General features: G+C 39.1%; 1 protein-coding gene across 5 annotated transcripts in view; it reads left to right on the top strand.

The window, feature by feature from the left end:
• The window catches only part of LOC126284062 (RNA-binding protein 26), a 223834-nt gene that overhangs the window by 188256 nt on the left and 9960 nt on the right, over positions 1 to 25618 (top strand). For all 5 annotated transcript variants that reach the window (XM_049982659.1, XM_049982655.1, XM_049982656.1 and 2 more), the window contains 2 exons: positions 10392 to 10564; positions 16335 to 16473. In XM_049982659.1, the coding sequence (XP_049838616.1) occupies positions 10392 to 10564; positions 16335 to 16473 (312 nt within the window). The remainder of the gene's footprint in view (positions 1 to 10391; positions 10565 to 16334; positions 16474 to 25618) is intronic.

Here is a 25618-nt window from a genome sequence, read left to right as displayed (position 1 = left end):
GGCCCAACATTGCAGGCGGTGAGCTGCCTTATCCGGAAGCGATGCCGATGGGCTGAACAGGGAGACCAGCGGTTTGTGGTCGGTGATGAGGTGAAACTTAGAACCATACAAAAAAACGCTGAACTTTTTTAGAGCATAAATGATAGCGAGCGCCTCCTTTTCGATTTGAGAGTAACGCCGTTGCGCCTCGTTGAGGGTCTTGGAAGCATAGGCGATGGGGTCGTTCCGACCCATCCTCATACCGATGGGCGAGAACAGCCCCTAGGCCATACTGTGACGCGTCAGTCGCCAGAACCAAGTGCTGACCCGGACGGAATGTGGCAAGACAAGGCGCCGACTGCAAATGAGCCTTCAGGTGGACAAAAGCCTGCTCACACCCGTCGGACCAACAGAAGGGGACGTTTTTGCGTAACAGCTGATGCAGAGGATAAGCTACCGCCGCTGCGGATGGAATGAATTTGTGATAATAAGCAATCTTGCCTAGAAACGCCTGAAGTTCTTTGACCGTAGACGGCCGGGGTAGAGCGTTAATGGCCGCAACGTGCTGACGTAGAGGACGTATACCCTCACGGGACAAGTGGAAACCAAGATACACAATGCAGGGTTGGAAGAACTGTGACTTGTCCAGATTGCACCTCAACCCAGCCGAATGCAAAACCCGAAACAGTGAACGCAAATTACGAAGGTGCTCCTCAGTGGAGGCCCCCGTGGCAACAATGTCATCCAGATAGTTTATGCAGCCGGGACCAGAAGCCATGAGCTGTTCCAAAAACCGCTGAAAAATGGCCGGTGCACTAGCGACGCCAAATGGTAACCGCTGGTACTGATACAACCTACAAGGAGTGTTGATAACGAGAAATTCCTTGGAAGTAGCGTCCAACAGCAACTGATGGTACGCCTCCGATAAGTCAAGTTTGGAAAAGAACTGGCCCCCAGCGAGCTTGGTAAACAACTCCTCAGGACGGGGAAGAGGATAAGTGTCAATGAGGCTCTGAGCATTGACAGTGGCTTTAAAGTCACCACACAATCGCAGACTCCCGTTTGGTTTAGAAACCACCACGATCGGCGATGCCCATTCGCTGGAGGTAATCGGAAGGAGAATCCCTGAAGCTGTTAACCTGTCTGGCTCAGCCTTGACAGGTGCACGCAACGCCACCGGAATAGGGCGTGCCCGGAAAAACTTAGGGTGAGCCGTAGGTTTAAGTGTAATGTGGGCTTCAAAATCCTTGCCACAACCCAGACCAGCAGAGAACACGAACGAAAATTCAGAACACAATCCATCCAGCTGTTGATACGGAATATTCTCAGATATGAGGTGCACATCATCATCAATGGAGAACCCGAACAACTGGAAAGCATCATAACCGAACAGGTTTTCAGTGCCCGCATGATCCACCACATAAAACGTGAGGGGCCGAACAGACTTGTAGGCAGTGGAAGCATCAAACTGGCCCATGATAGGAATTTTCTGTTTATTATAAGTCCTCAGATTTTGCGTAACTGGAGACAAAGGAGGGGTGCCCAACGCCAAATACGTGCAAGAATTAATGAGAGTTACTGCAGAGCCAGTGTCCACTTGCATGCTGATGTCTTTATCCATAACACGAACAGTAACAAACAACTTATGTGTTTGAGAAAGCACACAGTGAACATGCATGTCCGACACCTCATCCTCGTCGACAGGAACTTTAGGGGACTGACACACAGAAGCAATGTGGCCTTTTTTCCTACATGAATTACACGTGGCCCAACGTTTTGGACACGCTGCCCTGTCATGCTGTACGGAACAACGGGGGCAAGAAGGAATTGCGGAACGAACCGGCTTCTGTGGTTGCTGGTTTCGCTGCGAGCGTTGCGGCCCAACACGACGTTGTTGACGCGAGTGAACCGCCGCCACATCGTCGTTCTCCTGTGAAACAGGCAATTTGCCCGTGTCGAGAGTTGACTGTACAGCGCCTACATCACACCACGCGTCTATTTGCGTGCCTGCAGCGTGAGACACTTCAAAGGATTGAGCGATGCTTAGAACTTCCGACAACGACGGGTTTGGCAGTTGTAGGGCACGTTGCCGAACTTCTTTATCAGGAGCAAGCCGTAGAATAGCATGCCTAACCATTGAATCAGCATAAGACTCGTGATGTGTGTCCGTGACAAAATGACATTTCGTACTCAGTCCGTGTAGTACTGCCGCCCAAGCGCGGTAAGATTGATGGGGCTGTTTACAACACCAGTAGAACGCCATGCGGGCGGCAACGACGTGCGTGTTTTTTCGATGATAGTCAGACAACAAGTCACACATTTCTTGGAAGGACAGGGAGGCAGGTTCCGGCAGAGGGGCTAACTGAGATAGCAGCTGATAGACCCGAGGGGAAATCCAATATAGAAATAACAACTTACACATAGGAGCCAAGAAGTGTTGCCGCAAATGCTTCTCATAATCCTCCCAGTCTTCAGTTCAGTTTTTAGTTTGGTGAGGAAGAACAAGTCAGAATTTCATGCTAATGTTAACACAGTACTGATAAGTACCCCCCTCCCTCACAGTCAGTACTATCCAGCCCATAACAAGTTGGCTTTCTTAAAAGTTGGCTTCTATGCATACCAAACAGCGTAGACAGTAATTGAAATGACTGACATTTGGTTCACAGCAAACAACTTGAATCTTAACCTCTTAAGAACTCTATAAAACAGGCCTGTTAATATTGGAAATAGAAAGTAATGGTATACACCAAATGCAATACCACATGTAAAATTCCTTGGGGGCCTGTTCAATAACAACTTAAAATAGACTTTGAAAAACCACACACAAACTAATCGTGAAGCCCAGTTCAGAATGTTATGCTATTAGAAGTATTTCCAGTGCAGATGAAGAAGTTTTTATTCAACTGAAGCTAGTACTAAACGAATAGTGTGTAAAGTAGATAACCACATTTATTGCAAAAGCCTCTTTAAGGAATTTGGAATTCTTAGCCTCGCTTCCCAGTGCTTTTACTCCCAAATGCTCTGTTGTTGCTTGACAATAAAAACTCAGACGCAGCTGAACTGCAATCCTCACATTCACAATACAAAACAAGAAACATAATTACCATATGGACATTGCCTCCTTGTCTTAAAGTGCAAATACCATATTTACTCGAATCCAAGCAGCACTTTTTTTCCGGTTTTTGTAATCCAAAAAAACGCCGGAGGTTTAAAAAAAGAGTGCAAAGTAAGCGGAAGTTCTGAAAAATGTTGGTAGGTGCCGCTACAACTAACTTACCTGTCTGCCTAATAAACTACGAAACTAGAGTGAGACAACAGCAAATGCGGAAGAATATACATACCATGTCATGTTTAAATTCCTATTATTCTTATGCTGAATAGTGATACAGTCCGAAATGAAGCACGGCAACTGACTAGATTTTTAAATCTAAGATGAATCTAATTTCTGTGCAAAATGTAATGTACTAAAGAGGCACCTGCAAAGATTTTCAAACGTAGAAAATTTTTTGCAAAATTCCCATTCAGAACATCTATCATACGCAGTTTATTATTTGGTTCTTGTTGATCATTATCAAAGAAAGCTGCAGTGTAAGTAGGCCTAATAACAAACAGTGCATGACAGTACAATAATGCATTTTCAGCTAAGAGCGACCTAAACACCTATAACAAAGATAACGGCACTTAATCAGATCAAAGCAAAATAAGCAATCGATTCAAACCAGACGAAGCACGTGAAAAAGGAAGGATACCCGTATAAATACGGTCGGAGCGCCTGACATAACAATGGCTACTTGGTAAAGCTTAACAGTTAAGCTTACGACTCGCACCAAACTACTGTAGTTGTATCTTCATCCATTCGACCACAATTGTGTCTCATGTTACAATGAAACAACTTTGTTTCGATTTGGAGGTGCAGTCTAAAACTTTTCTCTCCTCTTGAATTTCGAGTCATAAATTTCAGGTGTGGCTTAGATTCGAGAATTTTTTTCCCCTTGATTTCGAGTCTCATTTTTCAGGTGCGGCTTAGATTCGCTTAAATACGGTATGTACTCTAGTAAAGTGATCTTAAAGCATCCATGACCATAGAACAGGACATTGGAAACCACCATCAGTTCAAAAGATGATTGAAAATGTACCTCATTTACCATTCCTAGAAATTATACAATTATCTAGATTCAAAAGCCATGTTAGCTACGTAGCAAGTATTAGTGTTTATTGTAAATCAGTATTATAGTGTATTGTGAACATGCGTCTGTTGTTTTTAGGTATAGGTAACTAATGGCTTTGGAAAAAGCAATGAAATGAAACAAATATTTAAACACACACACACACACACACACACACACACACACACACACACACACACACACACACACACGAGAGAGAGAGAGAGAGAGAGAGAGAGAGAGAGAGAGAGAGAGAGAGGGGGGGGGGGGGGGTGTATTTCAAAGCACAGTGAAACTGCAGACCTAGAGGTACATTGACAGTGGGGACTCAGAGAGATTTGAAATATGAATTGTAGAAATAACAACCCTCCTCACCAACTTTGACTGTGAGACTGCTGCCGCCTATACACCAAAATTAATTTTTGCCTGGAAAATGTTTTAAGGGCCAATAAAGATTTTGACAGCTAGAAATGGTAATATTGCATAACTTTCAGTCAACCTGTTAACTGTAAAGATGTTGGAGAAATGAAGGAAAAAGGAGACTGTACCAATGAAGTAATGCATTATTCATGCACGTCAGCTAAAGTTACCCATATACATTAGAAAGAAAGGTACTGTTTACCTCCTGTTGGTAGTTTAATATGTACTTTATTATATTTATACTTTTGATAGAAAGTGGTTACCGAAATCTATAAACACTGTGTCCTGTTTACATTACATTAGTATATGTCTTGTGTCTTCACAATCAACATTGCTGCTTTGCAGAACTTATAAAAATCTGAATCTAGATATTCAATACTCTGTAGAAAGAGTGTTTAATGAGTCACATTTGTAATATTGTTTTGAACTGGTTAATATTCCCAATTTCTTGCAGTATACTAGAGGGGAGCTTGTTGAATGATTTACCGCCAGAGTACACGACTCTGTCTGATCTCTTATTTAAATAAAATAGAAAGAAACTTCCACATGGGAAAAATATATTAAAAACAAAGATTCCAAGACTTACCAAGCAGGAAAGTGCCGGTAGACAGGCACAATAAAATAACACACAAACACACACGCAAAATTTCTAGCTTTTGCAACCAATGGTTGCTTCTTCAGGAAAGAGGGACGGAGAGGGAAAGACGAAAGGGTGTGTGTGTGTGTGTGTGTGTGTGTGTGTGTGTGTGTGTGTGTGTGTTCGCGAGTATATACCTATCCTTTTTTCCCCCTAAGGTAAGTCTTTCCGCTCCCGGGATTGGAATGACTCCTTACCCTCTCCCTTAAAACCCACATCCTTTCGTCTTTCCCTCTCCTTCCCTCTTTCCTGAAGAATCAACCGTTGGTTGCGAAAGCTAGAAATTTTGCGTGTGTGTTTGTGTGTGTTATTTTATTGTGCCTGTCTACCGGCGCTTTCCCGCTTGGTAAGTCTTGGAATCTTTGATCTCTTATTTAATTATACATCATGATCCATAAATTCTCTAGTGAACAAAAAGTCATTGGCAATATGGAACTAGTGATGTTACATGTTGATAGACTGAAGCAGCCACTACATAGTGCTTCTGTAAAGTATATCAACAACAAATTATGATAAGTGGTAATCTACTCCAATGACTAATTGCAGGAATTACTGCTAGATTATTTTACATGTGTGAAGAGAAAAGTAGCCACTGCTCCCTCTCTTACACAGGATCTTATCAGCTCGCTACATACTGGTAAAATTGAAGACTGTTCAGAGTAAAATTAATTTTAATAGGAGTCTGAACATTGTGATAAATTGGAGGAGTGACCAACAAAGCACTGTTTACATTCTACGAACATCGTGAAAATTCCAGTTTCCCATCCGGTATCTACCAGTAACCTGAAATTTTGCATCACAGTGTAAAACTCCATTCTGTCATAGACAGGCCATAGTCTTTATGCACATTATTTTTACACACACTATTGTCGTTGTGAATTGCACTGTTCCTCCTAAATTCACTCTTATTGTTAATCACAGATGCTTTTAGGTAGGATGTGTGTCTGCACATGTGTAAGGGTCTCTAGGATCCTGAGGAGATTTCTGCAAGATAATAGGTTATCAACTTAAAGTGATGTTCTTATTGCAAATTTCTGTAGAATGAATATTTTTTGACATTAGCTGCATTACGTCACAAGATTCTGCCATATAGGACAGTACAAAGTGAAACTAAGCAAATTACACTACATTGCATTTTAAAACTTTTGGAACTATGTTTTATGACTGTAAGGTGATATTCAAAGTATTTCTCATTCTGATTTCAGATCTGATTTCTGTTTTTCTGTATCACATCAAATTTTTGTACAAATCACATCTGAAGTTTTAGCTGAAATCACATTTTTCTTCTAACAGAGAATTTTTAATTGCATTAAAATAAATTATTTATTTTGTAACCTTATCTAAAAACATCACACACTTCATTAGAGTACACAATCATATATGTTCACTTTAACATACTATTAATTAATACAGACCCACGAAACATGTAAGACAATTTAATTTCCCTTCATCGATTTCACTGCATCAAGTTCTTTCCAATATGGAGCGAAACTTCTTGCCTTTGGTTGTCTCCCTTCACCAGTACCATACTGTGTGGATTACACCTTCCCTGGTATCACTTTCCCATTTCATTGGTGTCCTGGTGAAACAGTTATTCCTAGTCTTCTGTGTTCACATAGAAACAAACCATATGTGAATGTCGAAAAGGAAGGCTTAACACCTGTGGCACATCCTAATTTCATAAAACTGTGCAACATTGTTCTAACCATGGTTTTATAATTTAAGTGTTTGTTGATGCTCAAAAGTTGCTGACTACTTCTTTAAATGAAACCCCAACCCTGTTTCCCACTGGATTTATCGTACTTTCAAACAATTTGTCTTTTTATCAAATTTCTGATTTGTAGCCCTGCAAAGATTGCTTCTTTAAGTTTCTCAAAGATACTTTTGGAAAGTTAGTTACCAAGAATAGGAAGCAATCACCATTTTCGGAAATGCTCTTGTGAACTGTTTCATTAATCCTAACTTGATGTTAAGAGGAAATACCAGTGCCTTGCTTGGTTTAACAATTAGTTTCTTTATTATATTCTGTAAATTGAGTTGCAGGGTTTTTATTTTGGGCCCTTCAGATACCTTCCAATGCTTGTTTTTGGCACTGCTGTTCCACTAAAATGATGTCTGGCATTTTTGCGCAGACATATTATTGACAAAGTTACATGCTAACTTCTTTCAAATCCCCATATGTTGTTCAAGAATGTCTTTCATAGTTCCCTTATTTCAATACAGATCTGATGTTTTCACACATCTCCTTATGGTGCTCTGAATATATGCCAAACCTTGTGTGGATCCCGGTTTTGTTTTCATCACCGGGCCTTATACCAAAGTATGTGTAGTAGACATTTTTCAAAAAACTATTAATTTCCTGGCTTTGCTTAGCAACTACGTAGCTCCCACAAATGTAACAGAATATGTTTGGGTTGTTCAACGCATATGGGAACTAATTTCAAAGAAACAGCTAAACTACATTTTCCACAAAACTGTTAATTTCCTGTCTTTGCTTAGCAGTTACATAGCTACCACAAACATAACAGAATTTTTTTTGGTTGTTCAAGACTTATGGGAACTAACTGCTAAGAAAGCAAAACTACATTTCACAGCACAAATGTAACTCGCAACACTAACAGCATGTCAACAGTGAATCATAAAGTTTACTGCCTAAAAGCCAGATGGATGTGATAAGTCTACATCTACATTTATACTCTGCAAACCACCAAGAAGTGCATGGCACAGAATATACCCCATTGTACCAGTTATTAGGGTTTCTTCCTGTTCCATTCTTGTATTGAGTGCAGCAGGAACGATTGTTTGACTGCCTCTGAGAGCACTATAATTATTCTAATCTTGTCCTCCCGATTCCTGTGTGGGCGGTACATAGGTGGTTGTTGTATATTCCTAGAGTCATTGTTTAAAGCTAGATCTTAAAACCATGTTAGTAGACTTTCTCTGACTAGTTCACATCTTATCTTCAAAATTTTGTTAGTTCAGTTTCCTCAGCATCTCTTCAGCTTTCTCCCATGGGTCAAACAAACCTACGACCATTTGTACTGCCCTTCTCTGTATATGTTCAGTATCCCTATTAGTCCTATTTGGTACCACCTTCGTTACCCACAACTGCATCTATGCGATTATTTCATTTCATTTCATATTGCTACAAAGTGTTAACGCCCAGGTATATGAATGAGTCTGCCACTTTCAACTGTGACTCATTGATATTACAGTCATAGGATACTAGGTTTTTTTGATTTTTGAAGTGCACAGTTTTTCATTTCTGAACATTTAAAGCATGTTACCAATCTTTGTACCACTTTGAAATCTTATGAAGCTCTACTGAAGATTTATGCAGCTTCTTTCATGCAGTACTTCATTACGGATAACACTGTCATTTGCAAAAAGCCTGAGGTTACTATTAATAATGTCCGCAAGGTCATTAATATACAACATGAACAGCAGTGGTCCAAACACTCTTTCACGGTGCGCACCCGAAGTTACTTTTGCATCTGACAATGACACACTATCCAAGATAACAAGCTGCATCCACCTTACCAAAAAGTCTTCAATCCAGTCACAAATTTCACCTGATGCCCCAAATTATCAAACTTCTGACAGTAAGTGTACGTGTGGTGCTGTGTCAAATGTGTATTGTAAATCAAGAAATACTGCATTTACATGACTGCCTGGATCCGAAGCTTTGAGTACATCGTCTGATCCGTAAAATGAAGATACACAGTGTGGGTTGTGTTTCACATGATTGATGTTTTCAGAATCCATGCTGGTTGACATGGAGAAGGTCATTCTGGTAAGGATACATCATTATATTTGAGCTTGGAATATGTTCTAAGATTCTACAACAAATCAGTGTCAAGGATACTGGATGGTAGTTTTGTGGATCACTTCTATTACCCTCCTTGTAGATTGGTGTGACCTGTGCTTTCTTCCAGTTACTTGGCATGGTTTTCTGTTTGAGGGATCCATGATAGATTACAGTTAGAAGAGGGGTTAATTCAGTATAGACTCTGATAGGGATTCCATCGGGCCTTGGAGCTTTGTTCAATTTTAACAATTTCAGCTGGTTCTCAACACAACTGACACTAGTACATACTTCACTCATCTTTTCAGTGGTGCAAGGATTAAATTGGGGCAATTCTCGTGGGTTTTATTTTGTAAAGGAACATTTGAAAATAGAGTTAATCCTTTCAGCTTTTCCTTTGCTACCCTCAGTTTTGTTTCCTGTCTCATTTGCTAGGGGCTGAACACCAACTCTGGTGCCATTAACAGCCTTTACATATGACCAGAATTTCTTGGGTTTTTTGGGAGATTATTTGACAATGTTCTGGTCTGGTAGTCATCGAAGGCTTCATGCATTGCTCTTTTGATAGGCAAAAGCCAAGAAGTATGGCTAACTACTACAATAAAATTTCCTTGTATTTGAATTAAGATTTCTCTTTGTGGGACGAAGGCTTAAATGAAAAATTTATCTATTTAATTTGTGAAAAAACTGTGTGTGACTAATAAATTATCTATCAGCATATAAAAGTACTTCAGGACCAGTGAAAATTGAACAAATGTCCAGGATAAAGTGGCGAAGTGTTATGTTAGCTATCCAAACTCCAGATCAGTACAATGAAATAGATTTTGAAGTACATGGTATTCAGAACTGAGCATTTTGGTAAACTAATCCACTTGCTTGTCTCACTTCATTTTGTTGTCGATCTAGACACCCAGGAACTTCATACATGGAGCCTCATCTAGTGTGTACACAATGATCTTTACTTCTGGTATTTGTATGTTAATTTTCTTGATCTGGAATTTCAAAATAGAATCTTCGTAAGATTCAAGATTAAGCTGGTTTCCTTGAACCACTGATAAGTCTGTTCCACTATTCTCCTGACAGTGTGTAATGTGGATGTGTTTGCACTGTCTAAAGATCAGAATTTTTTATTCTGTTGAATTGATCAGACAGTAAAAATGGTATAGTACCTTCACACTGTATGTAATTAATGCATATTTTGACAACAGTTAGATAGCAAACTTGTTGATACTCTGGCTTTATGAATCACAACCAGCCCCCATCTCTCTTGTCCTTTTCTGCAACTGTTCTAGTTTTAATCTGACATTTACTGGGTTAGTCTGTGTGTTTCTTGAAGTATATTTTCTATTAATTTGTTAATTGTCATTGCATTTTTGTGCAACAGCAATTTGGAGAGATTGTAGACTACGTAGTTGATGAATCGACACCATCTTTGATCTTGAACTACAAGTCGAGGAAGGAAGCGGAGCTGGCAATTCTGAAGGGCCGAACATTTCAGGACCGACTGCTGTCAGTGACGTGGTGTGGAGGAGGACAGCCAGCTACAACCCGTCTCAGGTGTGTACATTAACACGTCTGCCATGACACTATGTTATACCCCCAGTTTTTACCAGTGTGTACATAGTAAATTTTTATCATAAAAAAGCACAATTTTGCAACAAATAAGTAAAGTTGTCATATTTGAAAATGTCACAATAATAATAATGACCCATGGCGTAGCCTAAGAGACTGGATTATGACCGGAATTAGTATTACTCAGCCACACACTACGCAAAATTGAATGAAGTTAATGTAGCATTTATCATCAATAACAATAATTATAGATAGTGTGCAGAATTAATAGTAACCTTAAAATATTTTAGAGCATAGTGAGCTGTTCTAAAATTACCCAAAATTTTAGCATGTGAAATTCAGAGCATGAGCCAATGTACAAGCACATTTGACTTTTGTTTAAGTGCTCATGTTCAGGAAAGTATATACTTTTTTTCTGAGATAAGTAATCAACTTAGAAAAGATGGTACTGCTTAAACCACAGAACAGTACACAGTTTTTACTCATGAAATACGAGCAGCAGAGCTACACTTCATAAAGTATTTGTATTAGAATGCTGCAGGTGCAGATGCAGAGTCTCTTTCAATTAAAACTGACATTTACCTAACGTATTCTAAGCCACTTAGATTGAGCACAATCTAATGCACTACTTGGTGACAAAATATTGTCAGTTCATTTCCAATTAACGCACAACAGGCCAGATTCTTCTTCCAGGACCTATTCCCATTTCCATCCAGACAGTAACAACTCTGAACTTACGTTTTATTATTTACAGCATCATAATCGTAACAGAAGTTTTCTTACAAAACATAAAATTTCTACAACTGTCTTCAGATAATTACAGAAGAGAATAAAGTTTACACATTTTAGTATAAATCATTGACCTCTGAATCTTACAGAAAATAGATTGATTACAGTTTGACATATAGTGTCCGTCATTGTATCTTACCAAGGGGAGGTTAAGATGTGTGTCGGAACACTCAGAGAGGGGCGTACACACATTCATTTTTACACAAGGCTGACACTATCACTTTTTAACCTTAAAAAACAGACCACTAATGGTGCAGTTATCCACTCACAGGCACTTGATTCAGTATACACTAATACTTTAATCCAAAACAATTCTCATAAGTAATATTACCAGATAGGACCACTTGTCATTGTAACCACTTCTGTAATGAAGAGGTACGTCAGTCCTGAATTGAATCCTCATATCGGATTGATGATGAAAGGTCAGTGTACTGGCCAGCATCTGTAATTTTTAGGTACTTTCCTACACTCCACTAGGTGGATACTGGACTGATTCCGATGTTCCATCTCAGATATTCGCTATGCCAACATTTAAAACACTTTCACACAGAATTTACTTTATACACAACAGATAGGGTTCACTGCTTCTGTCCTCGGAGGTGAATAAGAGACTGATGACCTTCGCTGTTTGGTCTCCTTACACATTCCTATCAGAATCAGAAATAATATTTTTGGTTTTTTAACTGTCAAAATCATTTGAATGTGAAGATAATTATTTTGCATTAAAAGAGACAAGATTCTATTTAGTTAATGGTATTACAAATAACTGGTTATATAGAAATATAACAAAGTAAGAATGTTGTGCTAAAAAAGCCAAATAACTCAGGAATAGGAGTGAGTAGTAAGAAATCCAGTGGATGCTCACATAATTCACTTTTGAATCATCTCTTATTTCTTGTATCTATGATACACTTGCGGTAATGACATGAATGTTATTGGAGTTTGTCTGTTATTTACAATTTCTTAAGCCGCTATTTTCTAACAAGACTGACAGCAACATAAACTGTAAATGTTCCTTTTTAAAGGATAATTCAGTAGTTCACTACAAAGAGTCTCATTTTTATTTGTAGAATATGTTAATGAGCAAGGGACACAGTGGTTAAGATACTACTGTGGTGTGGTTATTAAGATTTCCTGGATCTCTGAGGCACATTCCAGGGTGATTCCTTTGGGAAAAGTACAGTCAGTTTCCTTCCTCAATCTGAACTTTAGCTTCATCTCTTAATGATTGAACCTTAAACTTGAATCTTTCCTTTCCTTCGCAGTATATTTGATTCTGTACACGGAGTGGAAAAACTATAGAAAATGGTTAGAGTTCACAGAATGTTCCAAATTCTATGATACACATATTACTGAAAATAGAAGCTGAAGATCCACATTATTTAGTTTCGCAGATAGCTCAGTACAAAAACTTTTAACCTTCATACCATTCCAGGAAAAACAAATTAATATTGTATCAAATTATGGATCTTTCATCATAATAATTATTTTGTTGTGTCTCAGTTGTCTACACCATCGTTTTATGGTATGCCTGACATTAAAATATACTTTGGCAGTTATGCAGGTTTTGACTGAAACACATTTCCACACGTATTCCCATGTGTTGTCAATGTCTCATTACATATAAGGCTCAGTCAAAGAATAAGCCTCCTTTTTTGTCAGAAATGTAAAACAGAACTATATGGATTGAGAACCACAACATTTATGATTAATTTACGACTTTTCAGTATAATCCCCATCCATTACCACAGTTACGGTCCACATTTTAACGGGGCATGTAGTCCAGTGTGGTAAAACACACAGTCCTGCTTCCGAAGCCATTGACACACTGTCATTTTCATGACCAACCTCATCCTCAAAGTGAATCCCATGATGACCTCCTTTTAGTGGTCTGAACAGATAAAAGTCTGATGGTGGCCAGATCAGGGCTGTGTGGGGGATGAGACAAAACTTAAAGACTGGTGTCTGATCGTGCATTGTCATGCAAAGGAACATCATCTGCCATAGCTTTTGTTGGGCACACTCAATGAAGACATACCTTAAGCTGTTTAAGGGTACTAATATATTGGACAGGATTCATTAAACATTCCTGTTCCAGAAAATCAACTATAATCACTTCCTCTAGATTCCAGAATAATGTAGCCCCAACCTTCCATGCTGATCACACAGTTGTGAACTTTTTCTTTGTCAGTGATTTTCTGTAATGGTATTCCACTGACTGTGTTTTTGATTCTGGTTCAGAAAAATGAACCCATGTCTTGTATATAGTCACGGTTTATTGCATAAACTCCTCTCCCTCCGTACAGAAGTACTACAAGATTTGGCAGGCAGTTGTTTTTCTCGTCTTTTTATTCTTGTTAGTTAACATTCTTGGTACCCAAGTTGCACAAATCTTTGATAATCCCAGTTCTTGAATAGTCGTCATCACACTGCCTTGACTGATGGGTGTAAAGGAACACAAATCATCTGCACTCATTCTGCAATCACCATGAATGGTGTCATCTACTTGCTGAATGTTGTTCGGAGTCACTGTACTCACTGGCCCACCACTCTCTGTTTCTTCAGCCACCGGTGTTTGCCCTTTTGCTTTGTTACAGTGATAAACCCATCGTATGAGTGCTCGTATCCACTGTTGCATCACCATATGCATTTTTCGATCTTTCAGAAATACAAATGGGTGTTTCACCTTGTGCATTCAAGAATTCTATCACAGAACACTGTCTTATACGAATATTGATGTCAGTAATTTTGTAAATAACTGCAGTACTGGCATCAGTTGATGCAGAAAGTTACTACTGCACATGATTTGTGGAATACCAATTTTTCTCTTTACAAAGGATGGCTGATCCCATGTTATTATGGGACAAACTGTCCTAATAAAGTAACCCTTTATACAGGGTGTTCCCAAATTAATATATGGGTTTTAAGGCTGTGCAGAATTTATTACACTCAACTTAGAATTATAAATAATACATCAAATAAATTTTTGGTTGTTTTTTGTGTTTCTATCGGCTGTACTGAGCTGAGGTAAGTACTGGCCAGCCCCTCTATCTCTTTGTTAGTAGTTGTTTCACATCTTTATATGAGATTTTCCATTAATTAGTTACATCAAAAAAAGAGCAGCCAAACACTTTTGTTTGAATACCTATGTGCAAAGTGAAGAGTGCGGAATGACCAAGAGTGACTGAAGAACGTGTTGAATGAGTGAGTTTCATTCGCAGTCCCAAGAAATCAGTTTGGAACGCTAGTAGTGAATTAGCAGTTCCAGTGACATCTTTGAGGAGACTTTTAAGAAGACACTTACAACTTCCTTATCATTTGCAGTTGTTACAAACTCTAAGGCCTAATGATTTATATGCTAGCTACAAACGAAACGTTGCTGCACGATGATGAAGAGTTTCTGGACCATGTTCATCTGCAGTGATGAATTGACATTTCATATAAGTAGAAATGTGGACACACACAATGATTTCTTGTCCTCCATAGGCGTACAGCCCAGATGAGCACTTACGTACTCCGTAATTTTCGGAATATACTGTTAGTTTCCTTTACGAGAGACATTTCATAAATAGTGCACAGGTTGTTATTACTGTGGATTGTTTGATGTAACAGCAATGAAAATTACATAAGATGTAGTTGGGAGCTTGAGGAAGAAGCATGTAGTTATGGTTTGTCGCTGCATGTTCTAACTTAAAATTGGTGAGAGGTAGAAATGGACCTGTGGGGGGTCTCGATTACTGTGACTGTTTAAGACCAGGCATCATATACCAAGATTCAAACTATACGCAGCAAAAATCTGACAGGAGTACACAGCATGGTAAGTGAAGTTTGTGGTGAGTTTATAGTGGACCGTAGTACTGTTTCCAATTGAGTTAATTGTTTTTGTGGTGGTCATAAGCAGATACTCTTGGTGAAGATCACAGTGTGACTTGTGAGGAGCTCTTTGGAGCCACAGGAATTCCCTCGACATCAATATTCCGTATTCTGACAAATGATTTGAAGAAGGAAAAAACTTCAGCAAGATGGTCTCCTCACTGTTCAACTCCTGAGGAGAAGCAGAAATATCTGGACAGTGCAACCTTGCTCAAAAGATTTGAACATGAAGGTCAATGATTGTTGCACTGAATTGTCGGTATCGATGAAACATGGATTAGAGACTTTGAACCAGAGTTGAAATCACAGTCCGATGAGTGGAGAGCTTCAGATTCTCCACATCCAAAAAAAATTTCAATGTGCTCAATCAAAGCTCAAGCAAAACATGACTTTTGTGTCAAGGAATCATCATGACAGATAGTCCCATGTGGTTTAAGTGTCACAACAGTATATTATTGTAACTTCATGCACAAATCCTGACCTCAGTTGCTCAAGGTTGGAAATTGTTGCCGCATCCTCCCTGCATGAGTCCACTAAACTTTGAATTTTTCCCAAAGTTTTAAAAATCTATGCGTTGATATCATTATCTTTCTGTGGATGAGCTTTCTAACACAATTACCCAAGCCATTGGACAGAACAAAAGAAGTGGTGTCCTGAATGGAATAATAGAGCTACCAAAATGTTGGGGTTCAGTCATAGAGAAGACTGTATTGAATGACTGTAAAGAGAGATTGAGAAACAAATAAATGAATATGTAAGTAAAAAAATTAGTGTACGTTATTTATGAAATTTCCCTCATAATTCTCTTTTCAAACTTCTCTTCCTAGGCTCACAACCATTCGTCTCCCGTCCTTGACACATGCCAACTCCATACAAGGTGTTGTTGTACTCCTCTGAACAATACTAACAGAGAACTAGGTGTGCGACCATGTCAGAAAAAGTTATGCTTTCCTTTCCAAGTGGTTACACTGTGCTAAAAGCTCTGTCAGCTTTCAATGCAAATCTCTTTTAATTAGCAACCATGTTTTACATTTCTATTATGAAGAAAGAATCCATTTACAGTTGTGTTACCATGATGGAAATCTACTTTCAGATCGGGATCAGTGAGTGGGAGCCTCATGTCAACAGTCCACCTGCACCCTGGGGGTGGTGCCCACCGCCAGGTCGTGCTGGTGGGAGGAGCGGGCAGCGACGGTGGGCTTGATGAGCCTCTTGCTGATGACGAGGAAGAGGTGAGTGTAGTTATAAGCAGAAACCTTATTTGGAAGAATATATGGAAAGCTGTAGAAGTATTGTTTCTCCTTCCTTCTGTGGCCTTAACCTCAGCAAAGTAATTTGTAATTGACTAGGATTCATGATTCCACAGTGCAAAACATAGGTTAGTGTTTACAGCAGTCTCACTTTTCATGTCACTGGAGGATACTGCTTCTCCTCACTTCCATATCTGATACAGTAATTGGTAATAAAATCCTTGCACAACTATAACATAAATCATGCACCTACTTGGGTCAATATAATGCAGCTCCATTCTGTCACAAATATGTGGGAACAGATTGTAAACAGGATAACTAGTGTCCTGTTGGCGTTTTTCCTGTTGCATGTAATGGTTCTTCGAGACGTGATTCATTATTCGATACCTGGTATGCTGGCTCACCACCTTTCTGTGCAACAGACAACACATTGCTTGAATAAACAATAACAACTCTACTGGCACATTTCCAAAATCTCTGGTTATTCTTAAACAAAAAAATCTTCCTCTATGTCTAAGCCATTTTTCCTATACTTGTAGCTGTGCTGTGGAGCCCACACACTCTCATGAATCTGAGAATAACAGTGAAGGTAACATTAATGTAGTTTCCGAGTCAATTTTTGACTATAAATTCTTGTGGTTAGCAGATTCTTATACCTAACCAACGTTCTTAAAAGTATCATTGACTGGTATTCTGCAGATGGTCTCATCCACAATTTTAAAAAGACACAACATATTAAGTTCTGTTCATCTTGGGATACAACACCACTACATGGCGGAAACATTGAAATGCTTACGTGTTCATATTGATTAGAATTAAAACTGGAAAAAGTACTTTTTTTAACTCCTAAAACAACTTAGTTCAGCCATCATTGCAAATATTGGGGAGAGGCAAATGAGTAAGTTGATATATTTTGCAGACGGCCACGGTGGCCGTGCGGTTCTAGGCGCTTCAGTCCGGAACTGCATGACTGCTACGGTCGCAGGTTTGAATCCTGCCTCGGGATGTGCTTGGGTTAGTTAGGTTTAAGTAGTTCTAAGTTCAAGGGGACTGATCACCTAAGATGTTAAGTCCCATAGTGCTCAGAGCCATTTGAACCATTTTTATATATTTTGCATGTTTTCATTCAGTAATACCATATGGCAGGAGTCAGCAATTGTTTTGGTGTGGGGGCCAAATTTTGGAAGAGGTGGTTGTCAGATGACAGCACCTTTTAAAATGATTGCAGTCTTTACTTGATATTATATTTGAGAAAAGGTATAAATTTTCCATAAAAATTAAAGAACATAAATAAAGTAAAATAGTGGCAGTATTAATAAATATATTTATTGTACTAATTTCATGTCATCTATAGCTGCAACCACATTTAATCTTAAAATCGGCTTGATTAGACAAATGTATCCTATCACCCTTTTCTATAATTTTTTAAGTAAACAGTGGGATTGCTTGTTAAAATTCTCATCATCAACTTGCAGGTTAATGTCTATCAGAGAGTGCCTAGGGGCCTATATTTAGTCTTGTTATTCTTAAAGGTAGAAAAGCTTTACTCACAAATATATGTAGACTCAAATATAGAGAACATAGTATGGAAGTGAAACATGAACGATAAATAGTTTGGACAAGAAGAAAATAGAAGCTTTCGAAATGTGGTGCTACAGAAAAATGCTGAAGATTAGATGGGTAGATCACATAACTAATGAGGAGGTATTGAACAGAATCAGGGAGAAGAGTAAGTTGTGGCACAACCTGACTAGAAGAAGGGATTGGTTGGTAGGACATATTCTGAGGCATCAAGGGATCACCAACTTAGTACTGGAGGGCAGCATGGAGGGTAACAATCGTAGAGGGAGACCAGGAGATGAATATGCTAAACAGATTCAGAAGGATGTAGGCTGCAGTAGGTAATGGGAGATGAAGAAGCTTGCACAGGATAGAGTAGCATGGAGAGCTGCATCAAACCAGTCGCAAGACTGAAGACCACAACAACAACATTCCCTACAAACTTCTACTGATTTGTAAAGGTCAACTAATGTCACAGCATTAAACATGTCTTTCATAATATGTTCCAACTGTGTGTCAGTAAGTAAATGGAAAATGCCTTTATGGTCATTCCCACATGCCACTGCAACTTTGTGTGATTAGTATTCTACACTGCACAGTGTCTATGCATGTTGACGTCACCATCCTAGAGCAAATCCTCGGTCGAGAAGGAAATCTCGGGGCAAGACAGAGTTTGCTGGTTGTTTTGGTGGGCAAAAAAAAAACTAGTGGACTGCTATTGGCCAATGTTGGTCATGTGGAATTATGTTTTGGGGTAACTCATCTTTAAGAAAGACTGACTTCTTTGCTCAAAATTGTGCAATAAGAGTAACTTGAGGTGGATACCCACAATCATCTTGTAGACATCTGCTTAAAGAGCTGGGGATTCTGTGTGCTGTTTCACAGTATCCACCACAATACATAAGTAGCAATGATGTACAAATTACAATACCAGAAGGAAAAATGGCATAATTACCCCACATTAAGGTTGTCTTTATCACAAAAATGAATGCACAGTGCTGCAACAAAGATTTTTGATTACTTACCCATGGAAGACGAATGGAAAAACTGGTAGATGCGGACCTCGGGGAGGATCAGTTTGGATTCCGTAGAAATGTTGGAACACGTGAGGCAATACTGACCTTACGACTTATCTTAGAAGAAAGATTAAGAAAAGGCAAACCTACGTTTCTAGCATTTGTAAATTTGGAGAAAGCTTTTGACAATGTTGACTGGAATACTCTCTTTCAAATTCTGAAGGTGGCAGGGGTAAAATACAGGGAGCGAAAGGCTATTTAAAATTTGTACAGAAACCAGATAGCAGTTATAAGAGTAGAGAGGCATGAAAAGGAAGCAGTGGTTGGGAAAGGAGTGAGACAGGGTTGTAACCTCTCCCCGATGTTATTCAATCTGTATATTGAGCAAGCAGTAAAGGAAACAAAAGAAAAATTCGGAGTAGGTATTAAAATCCAGGGAGAAGAAATAAAAACTTTGAGGTTCGCCGATGACATTGTAATTCTGGACCTGGAAGAGCAGTTGAATGGACTGGACAGTGTCTTTAAAGGAGGGTATAAGATGAACATCAACAAAAGCAAAACGAGGATAATGGAATGTAGTCGAACTAAGTCGCGTGATGCTGAGGGAATTAGATTAGGAAATGAGACACTTAAAGTAGTAAAGGAGTTCTGCTATTTGGTGAGCAAAATAACTGATGATGGTCGAAGTAGAGAAGATATAAAATGTAGACTGGCAATGGCAAGGAAAGCGTTTCTCAAGAAGAGAAATTTGTTAACATCGAATATAGATTTAAGTGTCAGGAAGTCGTTTGTGAAAGTATTTGTATGGAGTGTAGCCATATATGGAAGTGAAACATGGACTACAACTAGTTTGGACCAGAAGAGAATAGAAGCTTTCGAAATGTGGTGCTACAGAAGAATGCTGAAGATTAGATGGGTAGATCACGTAACTAATGAGGAGGTATTGAATAGGATTGGGGAGGAGAGAAGTTTGTGGCACAACTTGACTAGAAGAAGGGATTGGTTGGTAGGACATGTCCTGAGGCATCAAGGGATCACAAAGTTAGCATTGGAGGGCAGCATGGAGGGTAAAAATCGTAGAGGGAGACCAAGAGATGAATACACTAAGCAGATTCAGAAGGATGTAGGTTGCAGTAGGTACTGGGAGATGAAGCAGCTTGCACAGGACAGAGTAGCATGGAGAGCTGCATCAAACCAGTCTCAGGACTGAAGACGACAACAACAACAACAACAACCCATGGATATGAAATGTCTGACAGATAGGAAAATAAAATTTGAAATCAAACTAAAAAAGTTTCTCCTTGACAACTTCTACTCCATAAAATTATTTCTATTGGGGGAGAATAAGAAGAGGAAGATGAAACTAAACTAACTAACCTGCTTCTTAAGATAAGAACCATTCTTGGTAGCAGGGCTGTGTGTCTGAACTTCAAACTTGGAATGATCACATACATTCAGTTATGGGTAAAGCAATTGGTGAGCTTTGGTTTATTGGTAGAATAGTGGAGAAGTGCAGCCAGTTCACGAAAGGAGATTGCTTGCAAATCATTTGGTCCGTATGAGATAGGACTAACAGGAGATATTGAGTATATACAGAGAAGGGCAGTATGAATGTTCACAGGTTTTTTTGACCCATGGGAGGGTCTTACAGTAATGTTGAAGAAACTGAGCTGACGGACTCCTGAAGATAAAAGTAAACTATCCCAAGAAAGTCTACTAACAAATTTTCGAGAGACCAGCATTAAATGATGACTCTTTGTAACATACTACAACCTTCTATGTGTCACTCACAGGGGGATTGTGATGACAAGATTCGAATAATTACGGTATGTGTAGATGCATTTAAACACACATTCTTCCCACGCTCCTTACATGAATGGAATGGGAAGAAACCTTAATAGCTGGTACAGTGAGATGTATCGTCTGCCATGCACTTCTTAGTGGTTTTGCAGAGATGTAGAGGTAACTGTAGAACTTAAATTCCTTCATCAAACTTGTCTTTGGTATCCTTTACTGCTTCCTCTATGTATAGACTGGACATGTTGGCGGAACTCTGTCTGACTTTTTCCTGAGTCACTGCTTCCCTCCCACATTCTTCAACTCTTAAAACTGCAATCTAGTTCCTGTACCAGTTGTGTATAACCTTTTATTCCCTGTATTTCATCCCTGATACCATCAGAATTCCAAAGAGTATACTCCAGCCAGAGCAAGAAAAGTGTGCTTGCCTTCCATTATCTTATCTTCTGAAATGAATTATGGGGTCAGTATTTCTCCAAATTGTCCTACATTTATGTGGAACCCAAACTGATGTTCCTACGATTGGCTTCTACCAGTCATTGCATAGGTGGTTCAAGTTATATCTTATTAAACTTACAATTGGATAGATGAAAAATCTAGTCACCAAGTGGCGGCAGAACACACACGTAAAAGACTGTTCTGATTGCCTCTGAAAGCTTGCCGCTGCTTAGTGAACAGATTTTTTACCTATCCAATTAAGTAATTTTATCAATAATAGATTGTTTTCATTGTTTTATTAAACATACAGTTTAATAACAGCCATGCTTGTCAGTAGCTGCCCTTTCAGTATTGGGATTATTATATTCCTCAAAACTCGAGAAAGGTGTCACCTGTCTTGTGTATCCAGTTGGGACGTTTTTGTCACAGTCAGTCCTGAGGATCTTAATGATTCTGAGGGAACGTTTCCATAAAATTCTCACTTGTCGTAGACCACATAATGTTACAAATATGTACTAGCATTTTCACCACTGTTGCAAATGATGTTTGTAATGCTTTTGAGACAATGCAACTTCCATCTTCTGCCTGCTTATTCTATCTGCTCCTACCCAATGGCAAATACCCAAGCAGAAGTCTCAGTACTCTCCGAAGGTCTCTCCTTTAGTCCTAAACCTAAATTGAGCCATGCCAAACTTGTAAAGGACATTCTTTCCTTTACTCTTTCCCTACAGTGGAAATGTTTGTCACACACCACACTGACAACAGCCAACCAAAACGCCATATCAAATCTTGTTTAAAAGTGTTCAGCCTCCCTCCAACTGTGATTTTCCACTCTTTCCACACAGTCATCCTTTGGTAACTGTTCAGGAACTCCTCACTTCTAACCTAGTCTCACCTTCCTTTCCAAAACCCTCCCTGGTGCGTCCATTCCCACTACCATCGAACCAACAGCTATCCATATCCTGAAAACCAATCCAGACACTATCATCATTCTTGGAGACAAAGGTTCCACCACATGAATCATAGTGACTGTGTGGCTGAGGCACTCCACCAACTTTCCAACATCTTTGGAGAAAAACATTACAACCACGATCCCATCCCAGAAGATCAACATGCTCTCCAGCAACTCCCCAAGCCCTTAGATACATCCCAAAACTGACACCTGAATCAATCTCCCTCCTCACATCAGCCCCATGCACTCTTACCTTTTACCTACGACATAAAGCCAAGCCCTCAGGCCTTCCTATTGGTTGTCCTATTGGGGCTGCGTACAATGCTCCCACAGAACAAACCTCTGGCTTTGTTGACCAACCCCTCCAAACTATTGTCCATAACCTTCCATTCTAGATTCAAGACACCTCTCACTTCCTTCACTGCCTTTCCACAGTTCTCGTCCTGTTACCACCAGACTTCTTATTGATCACCAAGGATGGGACATCCTTATACTCCAACATCCCCTATGCCCATGGCCTTGGTAGCATGGAACACTACCTTTCCCAACATCCTTCTGATACCAAACCACCACCATCTTTCCTAATCCTCATAGCCAACCACATCCTGAACCAAATCTATAAAAAAACACTAGTCAAGGACATGGCTTTTATTATCCATTAGTAAAGCTATCAGTGGCTGTTTATGTGGATTGTGACAACTCAACTCTTAAACTACTCATAGGGTTGTCCCTTTACACTGAATATTGTTTTTACATGAGCAAATAAAGAGGAAGCTACTTGTTGCAAAACAGCATCTTGCATCTGGTTAACTGTACACTTCCACCTCGAGAAAGACAGGTATGAAAATTAATGTGGGAAACATGCACAGTTTGTGGAGGAAGATAAAGGATGTGCATGAGATTTTAGAGTGACTCCTGAAGTGAACTGGAGTGGTGTGTATAGGCTTCCATTTCTCAGCAGCCAGCAGTAGCTATCATATCAACAGACTGCACTTGGGAGGCTGCCCCAAAGTGTGTGGCCGTGAACTGTCCCGCAGAAGGTACACAACATACTGGCCTGTCTTAACTGCCACTGTGTAATAGCTGTTTTTTTTAATTCACGATTTGGCTGGTTGTTAATGGTACATGTATTTGAGGAGAAGTTAAAAATTCCTGCCTCCTGCCACATTCAGCTCTGACGTCAACTCAAATTTAATTTGATATGGTTGCTAAAATATAGAAAATGCATAGAAATGCAACAGTGCATGTATTTAGTTTTCTTTTTTATGTTTGTTTAAATAATTATTTAAGCAAGTTCTAATAATGTTAAACAAGAAAAGTCTGTGTTTAGTAATTCTCTCTTCTACTATAAGCTTAGGGCTGTAAGAGTTCTTTTGCCTGCTGTGACTTTAACATTTACATGGTTTTTATATTTGCTCTAGGCTGACATGCATACATTAACAAATCACTTCATGCTCCCTGTTTTGAGATGTCAGTGCTTCTTAAATGTTCAAATGTGTGTGAAATCTTATCCTAAGGACAAACACGCACTTCCATGCCTGAGGGAGGACTCAAACCTCCGCTGGGATCAGGTGCTTTTTAACTATTCAATTCTTGCATGCATATTGGTTACTTACCACATTACATAGGATCATTGCTCATTGCAGTGCAGAGTGCGCACACGCAGGCGCGCACACACGTGTGTGTGTGTGTGTGTGTGTGTGTGTGTGTGTGTGTGTGTGTGTGTGAGGGGGGGGGGGGGGTGAGTGACATTCTATGATTTATTTTTCTTAAAAACTGTGTCTTATTTTAATGAGAACAGTAATGTTTTAAGCCATTTGGCAAAGCAGAACTCAGTAAATATATGAATATTATGTTTGCAAGTGTTGGCTGAGGTCATTGAGACAAAGTTATACATCTAAACACACACACACACACACACACACACACACACACACACACATTCTCTCTCTCTCTCTCTCTCTCTCTCTCTCTCTCTCTCTCTCTCTCTCATCTGAAGTGTGTTCTCAGATGTTAAAGGTTCTACATTATTTTCTGCCGTATGTTTTAGAATTTTTACACTCTTTGTATTTATACATTGAGAAAAGACAAACTCCAGTACAGTGAACCAATCGCCAATGAAAATATATTCTAAGAATTTTTATCACACATACACATATATGATCGGCAGTTGCAAACATAAATATGAATGTAGCATCTCTGTATGTGTGTTTAAGTCTTGCTACATTACAACCAAACACTGAGAACAGCACAACATACTGAGTCATCAGTGTTGGCCAGTAGACTTTTGTCTTAAATTACAATCAGTAGAGAGCACCAGCTTGCTTCCCCTCCACTTCCAATCTCAAATCAAATGACATATTTTATTTACACTCCTTTAAACAGCTAAAGAGCAATAGTGAAGACATAGACAAGAGTTAAAAGTTGTGTTGTTCCGGTCGTATTACATATTTTGATCTCGATGGGGACAATTTGCAGTAGCGGTTAAAATGTCTGTAAATTGTAGGAAATTATGCAGTCTACAACATAGAAGACTTTTATGGAAATTGACTTTGGGTGCGAAAGTCTACAAACTTACTAAAGGAATATTGTCTACCCCAATCTGACTTGTTTCAATGTGGGCATTTTCAATGTTCTATCAAATTCTTCTCACAGTACAATATCTTTCATTTTAGTTTCATATCTGTATTCCTTTTTCCCTGCAACATTTGCCACTTTTTGTATTATTTTCTCCTTTCATCAGTTCCAGATTTTATCCAAGGATTAAAATTCTAAAGAACATCCATGATTTATTTCCTTTGTACAATTTCTTCAGCGTTAATTGGCTTTTCATATGTGACAGGTTACAGTCAGAGTTGACTTATCCTCCTGGAAATGATTTACATTTTAAATTCTGGTTTCTAAATATATTTTACCATTATATAATCTATCAAATGTTTTGGTACCTCCAGGTCTCTTCAAAGTGTACAGTTTTCATTCATGAGTCTTAAACCAAAGGTTTGCAATAATTAAATTGTACTCTGTGCAAAGTTCAGCTAAGCATCTTCCCTTTTGATCCTTTCCCTCTTTCCATATTCTACTATTTTTTCTTTTTCATCCTTTTCCGACTATCAAATTCTAGAGCCCTATCGTATTAAGTTTTTGTCTCCCTTAAACACTGAACAATTTCTTTTGTATCATTCATTTTTTCAGTGTCTTCATAATTTATGGAGTTATGCTCTGTTCAAAATTACTTAGAGGTCGACAATGACAAACGTAGTTGTGGGATGAATCCCACGTGGGAGGAACACGTTAGGCCAATCTCACGAGACTTTCAGATTCTGGATTCATCTGTGCTTACCACCCATGCAACTACCACTACTGC

This window comes from Schistocerca gregaria, chromosome 8 (assembly GCF_023897955.1).
Source record: "Schistocerca gregaria isolate iqSchGreg1 chromosome 8, iqSchGreg1.2, whole genome shotgun sequence".
NCBI lineage: Eukaryota > Metazoa > Arthropoda > Insecta > Orthoptera > Acrididae > Schistocerca > Schistocerca gregaria.
The sequence above is the reverse complement of the archived record's forward strand: the minus strand, read 5'-3'. Positions and strand labels throughout refer to the sequence as shown.